Source organism: Dermacentor albipictus, chromosome 5 (genome assembly GCF_038994185.2).
Source record: "Dermacentor albipictus isolate Rhodes 1998 colony chromosome 5, USDA_Dalb.pri_finalv2, whole genome shotgun sequence".
In the NCBI taxonomy this organism is placed as follows: Eukaryota; Metazoa; Arthropoda; class Arachnida; order Ixodida; family Ixodidae; genus Dermacentor; species Dermacentor albipictus.
This window is the reverse complement of record NC_091825.1, coordinates 53,532,791-53,548,725: the sequence shown is the minus strand read 5'-3', so window position 1 is coordinate 53,548,725 and position 15,935 is coordinate 53,532,791. Positions and strand designations below refer to the sequence as shown.

Here is a 15,935-nt window from a genome sequence, read left to right as displayed (position 1 = left end):
AAGGTTGGGCCCATTCAGCTTTGTCCCTAATTCATTTCTTTTTTAGATACTAGAGCAGTTAAAACGTTATAAGTAGCCCATTTCACCACATTCACAAGTGGCAGCACTTTCTTTTCCCGCTGACGGTTACGGAGAAATCTTACGCGCGTAGAGACAATCGTAAACGTACGTATTAGATATTTTCATGTTATAAGGTGGTTATCAAAACGAAAAAAATATGCAACAGATCCAACGAGTTGGGACCTATATACACCGGAGCTTTTCGTGAGCGCACAAAGAGTCGAAACACCAGTTTTTGTTCATTGAATGTCCGCACAGAGTGACACGGGAGGCTTTCTTCAAGGCATTGTAGACAAGCTAATGCAATGCCACTGCCTCGAATGCGCGAAGGCGAGCTTTCTGGTTCTTTTCGGTTCTTTCCTCTGCACGGCGGCCGCTGCAGCGCATGCGCAGGGGCAAGCGCCATCTGGTGGTGGTGCAAGCAACCCAGGCGGGCGCGTACTTCGTTGCGACTGGTTGGCCTATTCGTCTATAGAGAACAGCCACGCGTAAGCACCCACGGTAACAGAACCCGGCGAGGTTCTCAGGAAAAAGTTTCGGTCTTAATAATATCGGAAATAGGTATACTGTGGTTTGTACATTTCAAATACGCTCGTTAAATGTATCCCAATTCACCATATTCACAAGTCAGGTTCAGCGCTTTCTTTTTCCCCCGACGGCTACAAAGAAACCTAACGCGCGTATTGTAGAGACAGTTGTAAACGTATACGTATTAGATATTTTAGTGTTATAAGGTGATTAGCAAACCCGAATAATTCTGGAAACAGCTAGTTCGTCGTTTGTAAAGTCCATGTACGCTCGCAGCAATGCGGCGAACCCCTGCGTCGGCATCCGTCCGTTCTCGGTCCATGTTAGCATTTTAAAAAAAGCCACCGAAAATTGGGCGTAGCGACGCCGCGTCTACCATTCGCCTGCGCAGACGTTCTTTAAATTTCGCTCTATGTAGCCCAGGCCTAACGATAAAAACTGCGTACGAAAGAGACGCGGGAACACATTTGGTTCGAATCAACCGGAAGTAGACAACGCTTTCGCCACCGTTTGAAGGAGACGGGACATAGCGATGGCCGCACGGGATAAAACTTGAGAGGGAGCGCCGCGGCTTGAGGGGAGGGTAATGTTTCACCCCCCTTATCCGTGTTATTGAAGCACGCTGACACTAAATTCTTGTGAGAAAACATTCCTTGAAAGGTAGCCTCTTTGTATAGACAAAAACCAGTTCAGGGGCCCTATAAAAAATTAAAAGTCCTCCTCTTTGCAGTATGTCCATGCGCGATACGACGTTCGCCCGCTGTTGTCGGTGAATTATAGGAGGTACTTTGTTTCTGTTAGGTGAGATGCTTGCATCTCACCTAACAGAACTGTGTTCTTTAAGAAAATCTGTGCATTGTCTTAAACAAATCAATGAGGGAAGAAAGAAAGAAAGAAAGAAGGAAAGAAAGAACGGAAGAACGATTTACGGCCAGGTAATGGTTAATGTGTAGGCAAAGCTCAATGTGTGTGGGCTTATCACTGATATTGCAATAAATTACTGACGCAAGGGCTCTGTATCATTAGGAGTGCAATCTAACACCAACGTAAAATTATGCCCCCGACCCTGACGTAAGTAAGTGCAAACGCCATGAAGATCGCCTTCTTTAAGGATTTAGGAAAATATGTGCGCCATTAGTGTGCGAAAAGAAATACCTGTGCATGAAATACAACCTTACATTGTATTCCGTAAACATGTGCTGTTCTTAAACATGTGCTGTAAGTTGCTCAAGTTCCTTAAACATGTGCTAAAAAGCATTATTGAACTTTTTACGCTGTTTGCTAGTGTTCCAAGGAAACGCTATATTACACAAAGCTTATATTTGGCGAAAATACGGGGCACGCTATGAGTGCAAGCAAGGTGCATGGAAATTTCAGTGTTTCCGGTGATTACGTCATCAGCAATAAATTGTGTAATCAAGCGATCCAGAGCATACATAATCAACCTTCGCGAGTGGTGCCAAATTTCGTAAGCAGCTATTGCATAGCTACAAATGCCACCAAGATAAAATTTAGCATTGAAACTTCTTCTGCGAAGTTAGATGCGTGCGAATTAAATACAGATTTTACGCAAAAAAAGAAATAAATCTGCTATTAGTATCGCAGTAGCCCGAGCGAATAATGCGTTGCACAAACTTCATGTTTAGTAGAAATGGGCAGCATCTTTAGTGCGACATTTAGCGGTGTTAACTTTTGTTGCGGGAGCTTTGAAAACAATTCTTGAGCCCTCTTTTTTTTCACTACTTCCAGGCGTTATACCGCGTTCCCCCGATGCCCTTGATAAATGAAATAGTCATCTCGTTTATCTTTGCCGAACGAAAGGGCGAGATAATGGGCTATGTGCAGGCAAAGTGCAAAATGTGTGGATTTTGTGTTGCCATTGCAACAAATCACGTATGCAATATCTTCAGAGCACTATGAGTGTGTTTTACGGGCAGCACTATAGTTATGTCTGTTGCCCTCACATAACTAAAAATTTCACTAAAATCAAATTTACCTAGCATGTGAGGAAAACTACCCCAAATTAGCTGCGAAGCGAAAGCCCTTGGCATCAGATATTACTTTCTGAAGAGAAAATTCCTTCTAAACGTACGCAAAAGTGTTATGTCAACATTTTATGCTATGTTTTCTAGTGTTCCGGCGGAACGCTGTACTACTCGCAGTTTGCATCTGGCGAAAATAAGAGGCACGTTATAGGTCATGCATAGGCAATATTGAAAGTGTTTCCGCTAAACACGGCCTTTGCAATAAATTACGTAACCAGAGGATATGTGATTGAGTCTTGCGAGTGGTCCAAAATTTTGCAAGCAGCCACGGCATAAGTACAAATGCCACCAAGATGAAACTTGGTAACAATGAGTGGACTAAGTCAAATATGTGCGCGACAGCTAAATGCGCGAGGATCAAATATAGTTTTTGCAAACAATTTGTCAGAAAAACCTTCGCAAGTGCCACGCTGCCGTTATGAGCCACGTTTCACAATGTGGTAAAAGAAGATTGCGTTACACAATTTTATACTTAACAGTAATGGCGGGCCTGTTAAGTACGCCGGATCCCGAAATTTTAACCATTCTGGCACCGTTAGGAGGGATACAAACTATTCTTGATCCTCGTTTCTTTCTTTCTTTCTTTCCTTCCTTCCTTCTTTCTTTCTTTCTTTCTTTCTTTCTTTCTTTCTTTCTTTCTTTCTTTCTTTGGTATATCAGTGCGTAATAGTACGCTCCCCTTGTGCACTCTGTGAACTAAACGAGGCGTTTTGTTTCTGTCTGCCGAAAGTAACGGACAGGTAATTGGTGATGTGTTGGCAAAGTTCAACACAGGTTGATTTACGTTATGAGTGTTTTACCAGCGTGCAAAAATTTAGCCCTTTTCCTGGCAGAAAAAAAAACGTCACCGAGACTAAATTTAGTCAAAATCAGGGGAAGGCTGTGGCGAAGCTGTGTTCCAAGTTAAATGCGTGAGCAAGAAATAGTGCATTCACGTTAAATTTACGTAAGTGTTAGAAAGTGCCATAATACTGCCATTATCAGCGGTACTTCCCAATAACGCGATATAGCTTATTTTACACCAATTTTATGTTTGTTGTGAAGGGCTGTCTTGTTCATTGCATTGGTGTGTCGAAAATTTAGCGTTCCTGGCTTTCGTTAGACGAGTGCAGACCAATTACCGAGCCCTCTTTTTTTTTCGCTCGCTCTTTTCGCGTTATATGACCTTCGTGATAGGCTTCCCTGGTGTCCTTGATTACCTACCAAACGCTCCTTGTTTGTATCTGTTTAATGCTACAGGCAGGTTATAGGGAATGTGTAAACGAAATGCGAAGTGTATGGACCAATTACGGACTTAGCAGTGGTTTACCTACGCACGCTATCCGAAGAGTTATAATTGGGTTAAAGAAACAAGGCAGAATTAAACATGTGGCCCTGGGGGAACTGTGAGCACCAAAAATATCAGATCTAGTGCAAATTAGAGGAGGGGGGGGGGGCATTATGGTCAATGTTCTCGCTAAATAAAATGTGCGCCGTTGACTTACAGCGTTTGCAAACATTTCTTTACGCAGCCCCCAAAGAACGTTATATGTTGGCAAGTGTCAATCGGACAAGTCATATGCTATAAGGGTACGTTTTCAAACGTGTGGTTCAATTACAGCCAACTGAAATTTTTATCACAACTTCTCGAAAGAAAAGTTGTGATTCTGCAAGATCACACAAGTGTGCTAGTTATTTTTTTGTTTTTATTTTTAATAAACAATTATCGGGTCGGCTGTATCAGGAACGAAGCCGCAGTTGGGTACGCGGACGCAGGCCCAGCCGGAGATGGAGCAGGAAGAAACTAAGCCTATGGCGTATACCCAATAAAATGTGTTCCGATCATTTATTTAATTATGTAATTTTACTGTAATCAGAACATGGAACTACTGAAATATGGTGTGCCCTTCGGGCGCTAGCTTCTAACTAGTAGTCACTAACTTATTGGACGTGTTTTTGCGGAAGAGGTCTATAGCTAGTGTCTTCCATAGAAATAGTCTACAGGCGCCTTTAACCACCAGGGACCCATGGGCGGTCCACGGGCGGTCCACGGGCGGTCCACGGGCGGTCCACGGGCGGTCTACGGGCGGTCCACGGGCGGCCGATATACTTTCTGCGGATGTCTTGCCTCTTATAGGACTCTGGCCCGCACTATACCATGGACTCGATATGGATTACCAAAAAAATGATTACGTAAGGACGATTACAAGACCACAGTAGTTCCGGTGAGCTCATCGCCACTGAGCTCAACATGCGGGTCTTGAGTTACTGCGGTATGCAGGAGCGCCCACCTCGGGAGGGATGCGCAGGCACTCGGCGCGGTTCAGAACGGACTGGTAACGAACAGCGGCGGCGTCCACCAGGGGGCACCGGGTGCCGGGATCCAGGGCACTGCGGTTTCAGTACCATTGAACGTTGCGAGGTGCGCTATCGTCCGTGCAAAGCTCTACAAGAACGTTGCGAAGTGACTTATGGAAACACGCTCCAGTGTGAAAAATGTCTTGGTTACCGCTGCTGAGGCAGCAATCTACGAGCTATACGGTAGAACACGAATGTAATTAAACACGCGAGCTCCCTTCTGTCCGTCCCATCTTGCATTCGCGACACACCGCACGTTTAAAAATAATCACACCTTCAAGCAACGCGAGAAGGTATGTCCAATGCGACACGCAAACTTTGGTAGTCGAACGCCTCTACAATCACGCGACCTGTATTAAGGCGGATTTCTATTGCACTGGCCAAAATACCGTCTACCATGTGTTTCGCAAGAGCATCTACAGCGAAGATCACTAAGTTTGTCAGTACAACGAAGAATATAGGCGTTGCCGAGGACTGATTTCTTCCTTTACAGGGAACACACGTGTAGCGGCACCCCCACTTCCATCCGTAGCCGGCACAGGCTGGTGCTGCCAAGGTGAATATAGGAAACGCCACCGTGAGGAAATTCCCGGATACCGTCTTAGCTATGATAGTCACCCTGCCTCCAAGAGACGTGATAATGAGTGCTGAAACATCGTCGAGACCACCAATTACTGCATGGAGGATGGCAGGAGTTCGAAGTGATACTTCCTTGCTTTCCTTCCACTATCAATATTCATTCGTCATTGTAAAACAGGTATGTATGTGGTGTAAACATTAACGACGGTTAGTGTGGCCCTGCAAATGTTATCCTAATTTATTTATACGCAAGATATAAAGCATTGTTCTTTTTTTATTTACGCGCTGAAGTATCAGCTGTGAACGACATGCACCTAGAGGGCATAAAGAAAAAATATAGGCAGCTGCAATAAAAGATAAGCTGTCTGTATTCTTCGCCCTTGTAGCGAGAACGGGTCTTTTGTAAGCGAGAAATTGATGAAAACGGAAAATCGCGGTGATGCCACTCATTGTGGACTACGGAAACACTCGTGTAACGTCACCAGTGAATGATTCACTGAGATTGGCAGAGCGATAGGTCCCTTGGGTTTTACATATATGGTCGTCCGTTAAGGCGCGGGCGACTGAAATGGTAGCAATTTTCTAAGCAACAAAGCGAGATATTGACACGAAGAAGACGATTATTGACTTGTCGACGAATAATTTATCGATATGATACGACTAAACATTTTTGTTTTGTTTCAGTTTACCTTTCTTCCAAAATGTTATGAAGCAGCCCCTCCTGGCAACAGTGTCCACAAAAACAAAAAAGAACAAATCGCAATGTGCTTCCTCAAAAAAGGCATGTCAACTAGTGTAAAGGTACGCCTACTAACAATAAGATATACTCACGCTGGCCTAATGGTTAGCGAGGCAGGCAGGACTTCCAGTAACCCTACTATAAATTAAGTACTTGCCTCGGCAGCACGCTGATGGTGAAATTGGACGGTCGCAGCAGCCAGTACTCGTCGCTGGTTTTCATGAACGCGGGAATGGGCCATGGCACCCGGTGAGACGGAATGTCCCCCTGCGTGGGCATGAGCTTTGAGTACTTTTAGCGCGTAGCTTATTAGGCTCGTTCACACTGGGGAATCCGGCGTTTACAGCGGACGGAATTCTCCGGCCGCAAATATTCGCGTCGTTCGCACTGTTGGTCCGCGGCGCTGCATAGATGGAAGGATGGATCCCCTTTGGAAGTGGGTGGTGAGTGGCTTCACCAAGCTCTTAGTATATTGCCTAATGTCCTATCTATGTTAAAGACGAAAAACATGAAAAGGGAGAAAACCCACAATGAATTCCCATAACCAAACTTTCTGAACCCCTATTGTGAACTTTGCTTTTGTACGTACGCCTCCGTTGTTTTGTCTTTTCCCTAGTGTTCCTCTACAATCTTCCAATCGCCTCTTACTAGCCTCTACTGCGGAAATGTTTACTTTCCCCCTGCTTTCGCTCAACCCGAGGGCTTGAAGGAGGCCCGAGGTGCCTAAATTGACCACTGGACAGATATTTTCACATTCAAATGAAACATGCTCTATCATTTCCCTAGCTTTGCCGCAGCAAACACATGCTTCTTCTTCCTTCTTATATCTGGCTTTATAATTGTGTGTTCTAAGGCATCCCGATCTCGCTTCGAACAACAAAGAGCTTCCCTTTGAGTTATCATCAATTGTTTCTTTCCCGATTTTGCTTTTTTCCCCTTAAGTAGTTACTCATAGCAGGTTTCTTTTCCATCGCCGCCACCCATGAGATTATTTCAGCCTCTCTGACTTTCCGCTGGACGTTCTTTCTTGCTGTGTTGCCCACCCTACAGGGCGCATACTTGGTGGTAAGCATCCTAGTTCTTTTCCTCCACTGTGATTCAATCTTTTTCCTGTGCGAATACCTCAGCACCAACCCAGCCCATTTACTTGCTTCCATATTTCTCAGTTGTCCCTCATAATTAATTTTAATGTGAGCCTCCCTTACTTCAGAACTTGTCCAGCACATATCGCCCTGCACAACTTCATTTGTAGTCTTCCTGTGAGCGCCCAATGCGAGGCGTCCCACTGACATATGGTTGCCATTCAGTCCTGATCGTACCCCTGGTTTCAAGCAAACTACCATATTTCCAAATGTAAGTCCTGGAACCATTTTACCCCGGAGCACCTCGTACCTATTGCATCCCCACAGCGCTCTGTGTTTAATTATGGCAGCATTTCTCTTTCCCTTTACTGGTATTGTTGATTCCTGTGTTTCCATATGTTTATTGCCTTCGTTTATCCATATACGTATGGATAAAAGATCCATGTTCGTATCTCAGATCCCTATTCCCAGCTGTCTCGCATTCTTTACCGCTAGCTGAAACATCGCATTCGAGTCACATGAGGCTCGTCGCGGGATTTATTTATTTATTTATTTATTTATTTATTTATTTATTTATTTATTTATTTATTTATTTATTTATTTATTTATTTAACAATTCACAGCAACATTGGGGATATGAAAACTGTGGAAAGCGGGCCAAGTCGGTAGGGTTGAATTCTATAAAACTGCGCAGGTAGAGACAGGACAACCAAAAGAAATCTGGCAGAGATGGGCGCAGACTCACAACTTCATTTATTAAAACGAGGCACACAAAAGTATAGATGCTTACAGCTCCTCCTTCATACACCACCTAGTAAATTCTGAACAAAGAAAAAGGCAACAAACACCGGGATAGATAATAATTCGTGCGGCACGTGCTTCGAAGTTATGCAAATTATTCGCCCATTAGTGATAATGACTGCTGGCTGACGCATGTGTCTCCTTGTCTTCTGATACGGAACGCCTTTATGATTTCCCGATTTGTCTTTTCTCTTTCGATAGGATCTTCGTGTCTTTCGAAGACCGACTGGCAGCCACATACTCGACAATGCTCCGCCAGATGCAAATATGTTGCAGTTTCTAGCAACTGATTATGCTTCCTAAGTCTCTTAGTCCCACACCTACCCTTTTTGGCAATGTACGTTTTTTCTGCAACTCATTGACAAGTGGTGGACCACCCGGACTTTGTATGGTTTTGAAGCATGCAACTCATTCAACTTGCCCTGCTTTCCGCAATTTTCATGCAGATTTCTAGCACACCGGGGTCTTTTTCATGTTTTCTCCCCTCTATGTTAAGTCCCTCCATGAAAGCTTCATTAAGCAGTTTCTGCTTGCGATGCAAGAAAGACATGGTGGTACAAGGAGTAATGAATCAGCCCACCAGAGGAGAGGCTCGGGCTTTCTATGGACGCATTGAACCTTCGGCAAATTAGTTCTGCGGAATCCCATAAGCTGGAGGAACTACCATGAAAGGGAACAATTGTCATCCCCCGTATGTATCACGAAGCTACAAAGGAAAATCAGCCTTCGGCAAAACATTCACGGGGAATTAGCCGGACACTGACTTCCAGATGGCGGCGGCAGACACGGCATTTCAAGGACGTGCTGCGGATAGCATGCGATAGCCAAAGTGACAGCCTGAGTAGCGGCATGCTGACTGCGGAATGCATCCGAATTGGAATGGTGGTTCACCAGCAGCTGCCCAAGAGGCAACAACGTGCTAAGCCCGCAAAAAAGCAGGTCCTTATAGTGGGAGATGAGCACAATATACCGCAGGAGTGTGTATACATCCTTCGCCAGGGTCACAAGCACACACGAGCTCTCGCCTTTTCCTGTATTGAAGCTGGCGTTTCTGAGAGCAGTGTCTATAAGGAATCATCCGGAGCAGCTGCGCCTGAACTGTGCTTCTGATTATGTTGATATTGGGGCTAGAACAAGGAGAGTGGCTAAAAAAGGAGCCCGTCTGGGACCCCTCATGGAGTGGTTCATCTGCAAGAGATTTGGGGGGCTGATTTTGCATAAAGGAGCTCCCTTGTTGACATGCCAAACAGAGTATACAAGCAGAAGGCCCATGAAGCATGAAGCACTGAAGACATTTTGGACAGCGTCCCAGAAGGAATCGGAAGTCAAGCAGCTTGCGATCAGTATGCTCAAAGGATTGTGCCCAGGCAAGATTGCAGAACAGGGGAAGAAGACAGCAAAGGGTCAACATCTCGACATTTTCTTTGCGGCAAAGACACATGATTCCGATCCACGGTCTCTGACGAAAAACGTGGCACTTTGTGGTGTCACCGTTTCTTCATGAACACTTCTCAAATTTTCATCTGGGTGGCCCTTTTGAAAATTCCACACACACAGACACACACACAAATTTCACAAGATCTTGTCGACTCCCTTTCAAACCAGAATGCACGAACCTGTGTAGTGGTGAATGTCGACGTCGAAGATCTGTATTTTCTGTACTTCACAAGGTACTTAGAGAAAGTGTAAAGATTTCCGTAACGCGACGCAATGCCGCGGTGGAGGTCACAATAAAAACAGCTTCGGCAATTGAATAACTTCTAGAACTACTGTCGTTTCACCTAAAATCTACATTTGCTGCTGGGAATATGAAGTTGCACTTAAAGACAAGAGAGTGCATAGGCCCGAAGCTCGCACCAGTTTTAAGCAGCATTTTGGATGGTAGGAGGGGTGGTTGAGGAGTGTGAACAAGAAGCTTCAGGAGCAGCTAGCAGGACTTCCTGGTAAAATAATGAGATACGCCGACGACTAGTTGATCTTACTTGAAAAGGTCAGTTTTAATAGTGGAGTGGTGAAGGGGCTAAAAATATTCCGAAAACATAGTCTGGGGCTCGAATTCACAGTGGAAATAATGAAAGACAACCAAATGCAGTCTTTAGATTTAGTACTGGATTTCGGAGACGAACCCGTATACTTGTTCAGTATAGAAGAACTAAGAAACCGTTGCCGAGTTATTTCTCCAACCACTGAAAAGCTAGTTAAAGAATCGCATAGCCACCTCGACACAACGAGCAGTCGTATTTGAGTCCTCTACGCAAAAGACGCAGAGCAGTTTTGAAGCCCAGGTGGCAAGGCTCGAAGCCGTAGGCTACCCCGACCACACAATCAAGACAGCATGCTACATAATAATCTCAGCAGGCGAGGTTCGTGCACAATACAAAAAGAAAAGAATGAAAAAAACGCCAAAGTATGTGCAGGAAGACCACAGTAATTCCTTATTTACACAAATTGCCCCATGGACTGAAGAACATAGGCGGCCGGTATGGGGTACGAACTGTTTCTTTTTTTTTCTGCTCCAGATAATCTTTCGAGGATTTGCGCTTCCGTTCGAAGGAAAGCTGAAAACCCTTCAAGATGTGGAATCGGCAAATGCCGCGTCATACACGTGCACCTGTATGTCCCATGCAAAGTCGAGGTTGTTTGCGAGTTGCCACTCAGTTACGGAGAAACGTACATTGATGAAAGTGTTCGATGTGAGAATAAGACACTCAGAGAGCATCAATAGTTGCTAGAAACTGCGAGATGCTCGCATCTGGCACGGTATTGTCCAGTATGTGGCTGTCAACCGGTCTGCAAAGGCACGAAGGAAGCGGAAAAGACAGAACGGCAAGTCGTTGAGACGTTCTTTATCAGAATAATTAGAGACGCGTACGTCACCCAGCCGTAATTATCCCCTGCAGACAAATATTTTGCGTAGCTTGCAAGCACGTGACGCACGAATGAGTAGCGATAGTAGTGTTCGTTGAGTTCTTCTATGTTCACGACTGACCATGTGGTGCATGGAAATGGCTCTGTAAGAATGTATTTTTCGTGTTTTGGTTTCAGTAAGTTAAGTTGCGGGTCCGTTCCCGTACTTGTCACAGTTCTTACGATCGTCCCGTCTTCACCTGCGCAGTTTTCAGTATCAGAAACGCCGTATAGCAAAGGAATACAGTATAATTTCGACCGCGTGCGGTTCTTTAACGTGAGCCAACCTAAGTACACGAGTGTTATTGCATTCCAGCGCCATAAAAATACAGTCGCCGAAACCGGGAATCGACCTCGCGACATCGCGCACAGCAGCATCACTTCATAGCCATTGAGCCAGCTTCATTCTCCATTGATCCAGGCGGTACCATGTCACCTTTCTGGTGCACTAAGTCCAACAGTTCCAGTGACCAAAGTGTGCTTTGCGAAAACCAGCACTCGTTCATTCCAGCTTGTTTCGAGAATGCTGCATGTTGAATAATAAGCAATACTGAATGAACCATCGAGCCTTGTTTAAAAAAAAACACACACACGGCCAACATTTGAGTGGCTCTCAAACCTCGCGCCACCTCTGTGCTTTCTTGCTTTGCCACGCGCTGCTGAATGAATGATTTGCAAGACTCGCGTCACCAAATGAACACATAAGTGTTCATTTGAACACATAAGCCTAAGAATACATAAGAACACATAAGCCTAATCTTGTCCGCTTGTATTTTATCTAGTACCGGTCATAGAACTGCGGAGCCTCTTTTTGTTGCGTAGGTACGGAAATGTCGAATTGTCATTATTATTTCAAGAATCGCGTTATTCTATACTGGCTGTGAACGCGTTAACGCTACAAGCGTTGTTACGTGAACTAATTACACGAATGAAGGTAGAGGTACGTAAGTGATGACGCTCACTGTAGCTATGCAATCCGTTATTTGGAACAGGCGTTAAAAATATACGATTGTGGTATTTTACTAGCCAAATCCACGATTTGATTATGATGCACCCAGTAGTGGGCGCTCCGCAATAATTTGGCCCACCTGGATTTCTTTAACGTGCAGCGAATGCATGGTACAAGAGCGCTTTGGCATTTCACCTCCATCAAAATGCTGCCACAACGGCCTGGGCTCTCTGGCGCAGCGCCAGAACTAAAGCTGCTGCGGCTGGTTGACCGACATATGAGTATACTGGATGTTCTTAATCTAATATTGTAGTTATGTTCTCATAACACGGCCGCCTTGCGGCTTCCTACATTACAAAAAAAGAACTCGGTGGATCTTATGCATATTAGTCTTTATGGCATTCCCTAAGTACTCCATACACAGTTCGCCTTTATTAATTGCTGTCTGCAATAAAACGAGAAAGTGCGCCCTTGGTTACATGTTTCAAGCCCGTCAGTGTGACTTACGTGAGCAAGAGCTGAAGTAGCTCCCCTTGACAAAAGCAGGAACGCGAGAAGAAACATTCTGGATCTGCGCGACACAAGAAGAACGAACAGCGGCTGCCATAGAACGCTAGTACAAAAAAGAAAAGTTAGATGACAAAATGCGTTCGTAGTATACGGCTAGTCCACTATAACCAGAACTCCCTTTACCGCGAAACATTGCGTTTCAGGCGGATTTCTGCGAATGTTTGATACTTCCAACACGAATACGATAGCCCTTAACATTCTATTCGAGAATTCTATCACTCTGTGAAGTTGTTGAATAATATTTTTTGCGCATATAAGGAATAACCACAGTTATTGTAGTCTACAGGCGCTATTCTGGTGCAACTCAGAGGCTCCTGTTGTTGAGCAAATAGTTGCAGTGACAAACTTCTGTTCAGTAATTACCAATGTTTTAATAAGAATTGTAATTGTTATCGCGATGTAGGTACAGAAGAAGAAGAAACTTTATTAAAGATTGGTCCGGCAGTTTTTGTCGGACGAATCTATTCTATTTTTTCCTTGAGTATTTGTATATCATTCAATTCGGAAATTTGCATATATATGGATACCTACGTCCTATTCTCAAACGATCCTCGACTCGAGAGCTCTTCCTACGCTCCACCGAATTGAGTACGGTGCCACACGTCGACTGAAGAAAATGCCATGCTTCTCGAGAATTGACGCGGAGTGCTCAATGAAGGGCCGCCTCCCCTCTTCTGTCGAGTGGCGGCGTTGCCATCAACTTTTTTGAGTCGAGGCAGAGTTGTTGATCGGAGGAGCGTTCTAGAACACGGGGGCTATTTCTCAGTGCATCCCGAAGGCCCTGGTGCACGAACCACCCACGCGTGAGCAGTGTTTGAAGGAGGAAGCTATACATCCAATAGGTGCGTCTCTTATTACGCGCTAACGCGTCAGACGACCAAAGAGTGCCATCACGAAGAGGTGAACATAGCCGGCACGCAATGACGTCACGCAGCCGCTGGGCCAGTGCTGCTAATCACGTGGCGCCACTCACCAAGTCGCCATCCTTAGCTTTCTTCACACGTGATACGTTGCCGTAATACCGGATACGTTTGGCACACTGCGCATGTCCGCTTTACATCAATGATTACCGCGCAGGTTATCGTGATATCCTGAAAAAACGTGGCAACGCCGAGACAGGCTCTGAATGTCCGCGTAGATCCGAATTCCTCAGTGCTAGTTGCTCTGCCTCGGGGCCGCCACAAATAAATGCTAAAATGAGCCAACGCTTAGTCAGATATCCCGCTGGGGTCAAGATACTAGCAATGTTTTATCGTTGCTATAGATATCACCGATCATTTTTGACGCCGCTAGGCTAGAGCAACGGTACCGAACCAGGAAAGTATATTCATTTCCCCCTAGATAATGGCGCCACAGCATTAGCCGTTGTGATGGTTTAGTGTTGTGGAACACTTTGAAAGCTAATTCATCACCGCGTCATTGTTTTGATCCTACGCTCTGACATGGTACGTCGTGAAGGCATGCTAGTACGACTTCTCGGCACGTCTACTGAGATTTTGTGGAAAGGTGGAGCATTCCCACAGGGCCTCGCCTATCACGTACCACGCAAGCGTAACACTCTCTATTTTTACTGCGAATGTGCGTATTGAAATGTCATAACCTAATTGCTAACAAAAAGATTTTTTGTCGCCCAGAATTCTGTGCGTGCAGTACGTAAAAGTAGTTACGATGGACCATTCCACATTATGAAACCCACCAATGGTATTGCACACCAGCAAGATGAGTGCAGGAGCGCGGCTAATTAGCTACGTAAATGTCTAACCACATCTGTGCGCCCCCTTTCAAGCTTGCGTCTCATGGAGGACGAAGCAAAAAGTTAGCGTTCAAAATTTGCCGAGAGAAAAATGTTTGCACAATTATATCAGGAGAAACAAAGCACACAAAGCAACACATTATTCGCTTCAGTCAATAATTATTCCAGAAAATAGGCAATAAAACACAACATAGAACCTTAGTATGCTGGAAGAAACTTAGAGGGTCGCTAAAAGGCATCAGAATACGCCAGGCTGAGAAAGAAACAAACATATTTTTGTCTACAGCATCACTCTTATAACCGAGAAAATTACGTAAACTAACGACAAGAATGGCACCACGCCTGTGAAAATACTGCACCAAATCCCATGACAAGATTCGCTTACGACTGTACAGTCGCGAGCGATACTTTGCGTACTAAAGGTGCTGCGATCTTTCTTTTTCTTTTTCGCAGCCTGTGCATTCCGAATGAAATCAAGAGCGCCCGCGCCCACGCGCGCATATTTGGCTAATACAATGTGTGAAACAAATTCCAGGCCATGGAGCTGCTCTAGAAAATATTTTAATTTTTTTCTGATGCCGTGGTCTCCAAACTTTTGCTCGCAACTGTACACTGTTGACAGCCATTCATAACAAATACTTAATTACGGAGTATTTCAATCCTCAAGGCATTTTTTGTGACTTGTGTAGTTCGAGCTTCCCACACCAGCAATATTGCAGCCGACTAAACCCGCCCTTCTATTAAGAAAGTTTAGCACACCTCTGTGCAAGTGCCTAACGTAAAGCAGCTAAGGGCGCCCGGCAGAGCAAAACCTCAAAGAAAGCCGGCGCAGCTATGCGAAGGTGACCCCTCGAGCGCGGGCGGTTTGAATCGCAAAAGAACTGTACTTCCTTCAGTTTACGATTTCTTTATCAACTAATTCACCTATACATTGCGCAGAAAAAATGTTGCGTGATTTCGACAAGCAGAAGCTAACAATTCAAAATTCGTTAAATATTGGAGGTTATGGTCGCTTTATAGGTTACTTGCAAGATAGTGCTCTGTGCATATCGTAGCGGGTACATGACGCCGATATCGCAATACCGGTGCACTGTTCATGCATATTCGCGATTGGCAGAGATCGTTCTTACGGTAGCGACTAATGACCATGGTGTGACTCGCGGCAACCGACATTGACACCGGCGACCGCGATCTGCCCGTCGCCACAACGAAAAAGTCTCGCGATTGGTGCCGTTCGTTTCCGCTCGTGTCGCTATCGGCTCGTAAAATAGGCGTCATGCGGCATACCGCGACGTTCTACTGCTTGCGCTGCTGACTGGTTCAGCTGCTTCGAGACTCCGGTCTTGGAGCTGATAAATCTAGCAGCGAGAAACTGAACCAAAATCGTGACACTTCCATCAGTCGGACCATTTGCAACTGTCGCTCGGCAATCAACTTTGTCGCGCGACCTCCGCGACTCACCGGTGTGAACAAGCCCCTTAACCCGGGCACAGCGGCGTGGCACAACCGCTTATGTTCCCAAATAACTGAGGCAGAAACTAGTGAAATATATGAATCTTGGTGTGAAACACTTAAGCTTCAGCTT

At 45.1% G+C, this 15,935-nt stretch overlaps 1 protein-coding gene across 1 annotated transcript in view; it reads right to left on the bottom strand.

The window, feature by feature from the left end:
* Nucleotides 1-15,935, bottom strand: part of LOC135913227 (beta-hexosaminidase subunit beta-like) — a 67,972-nt gene that overhangs the window by 50,587 nt on the left and 1,450 nt on the right. Inside the window, exons 2-4 of the mRNA XM_065445832.2 lie at nt 12,535-12,598; nt 6,446-6,555; nt 4,904-5,003 (exon numbers count right to left, since the gene is read on the bottom strand). Coding sequence (XP_065301904.1) covers nt 4,904-5,003; nt 6,446-6,555; nt 12,535-12,591 — 267 coding nt within the window. The 5' untranslated portion in view covers nt 12,592-12,598. The remainder of the gene's footprint in view (nt 1-4,903; nt 5,004-6,445; nt 6,556-12,534; nt 12,599-15,935) is intronic.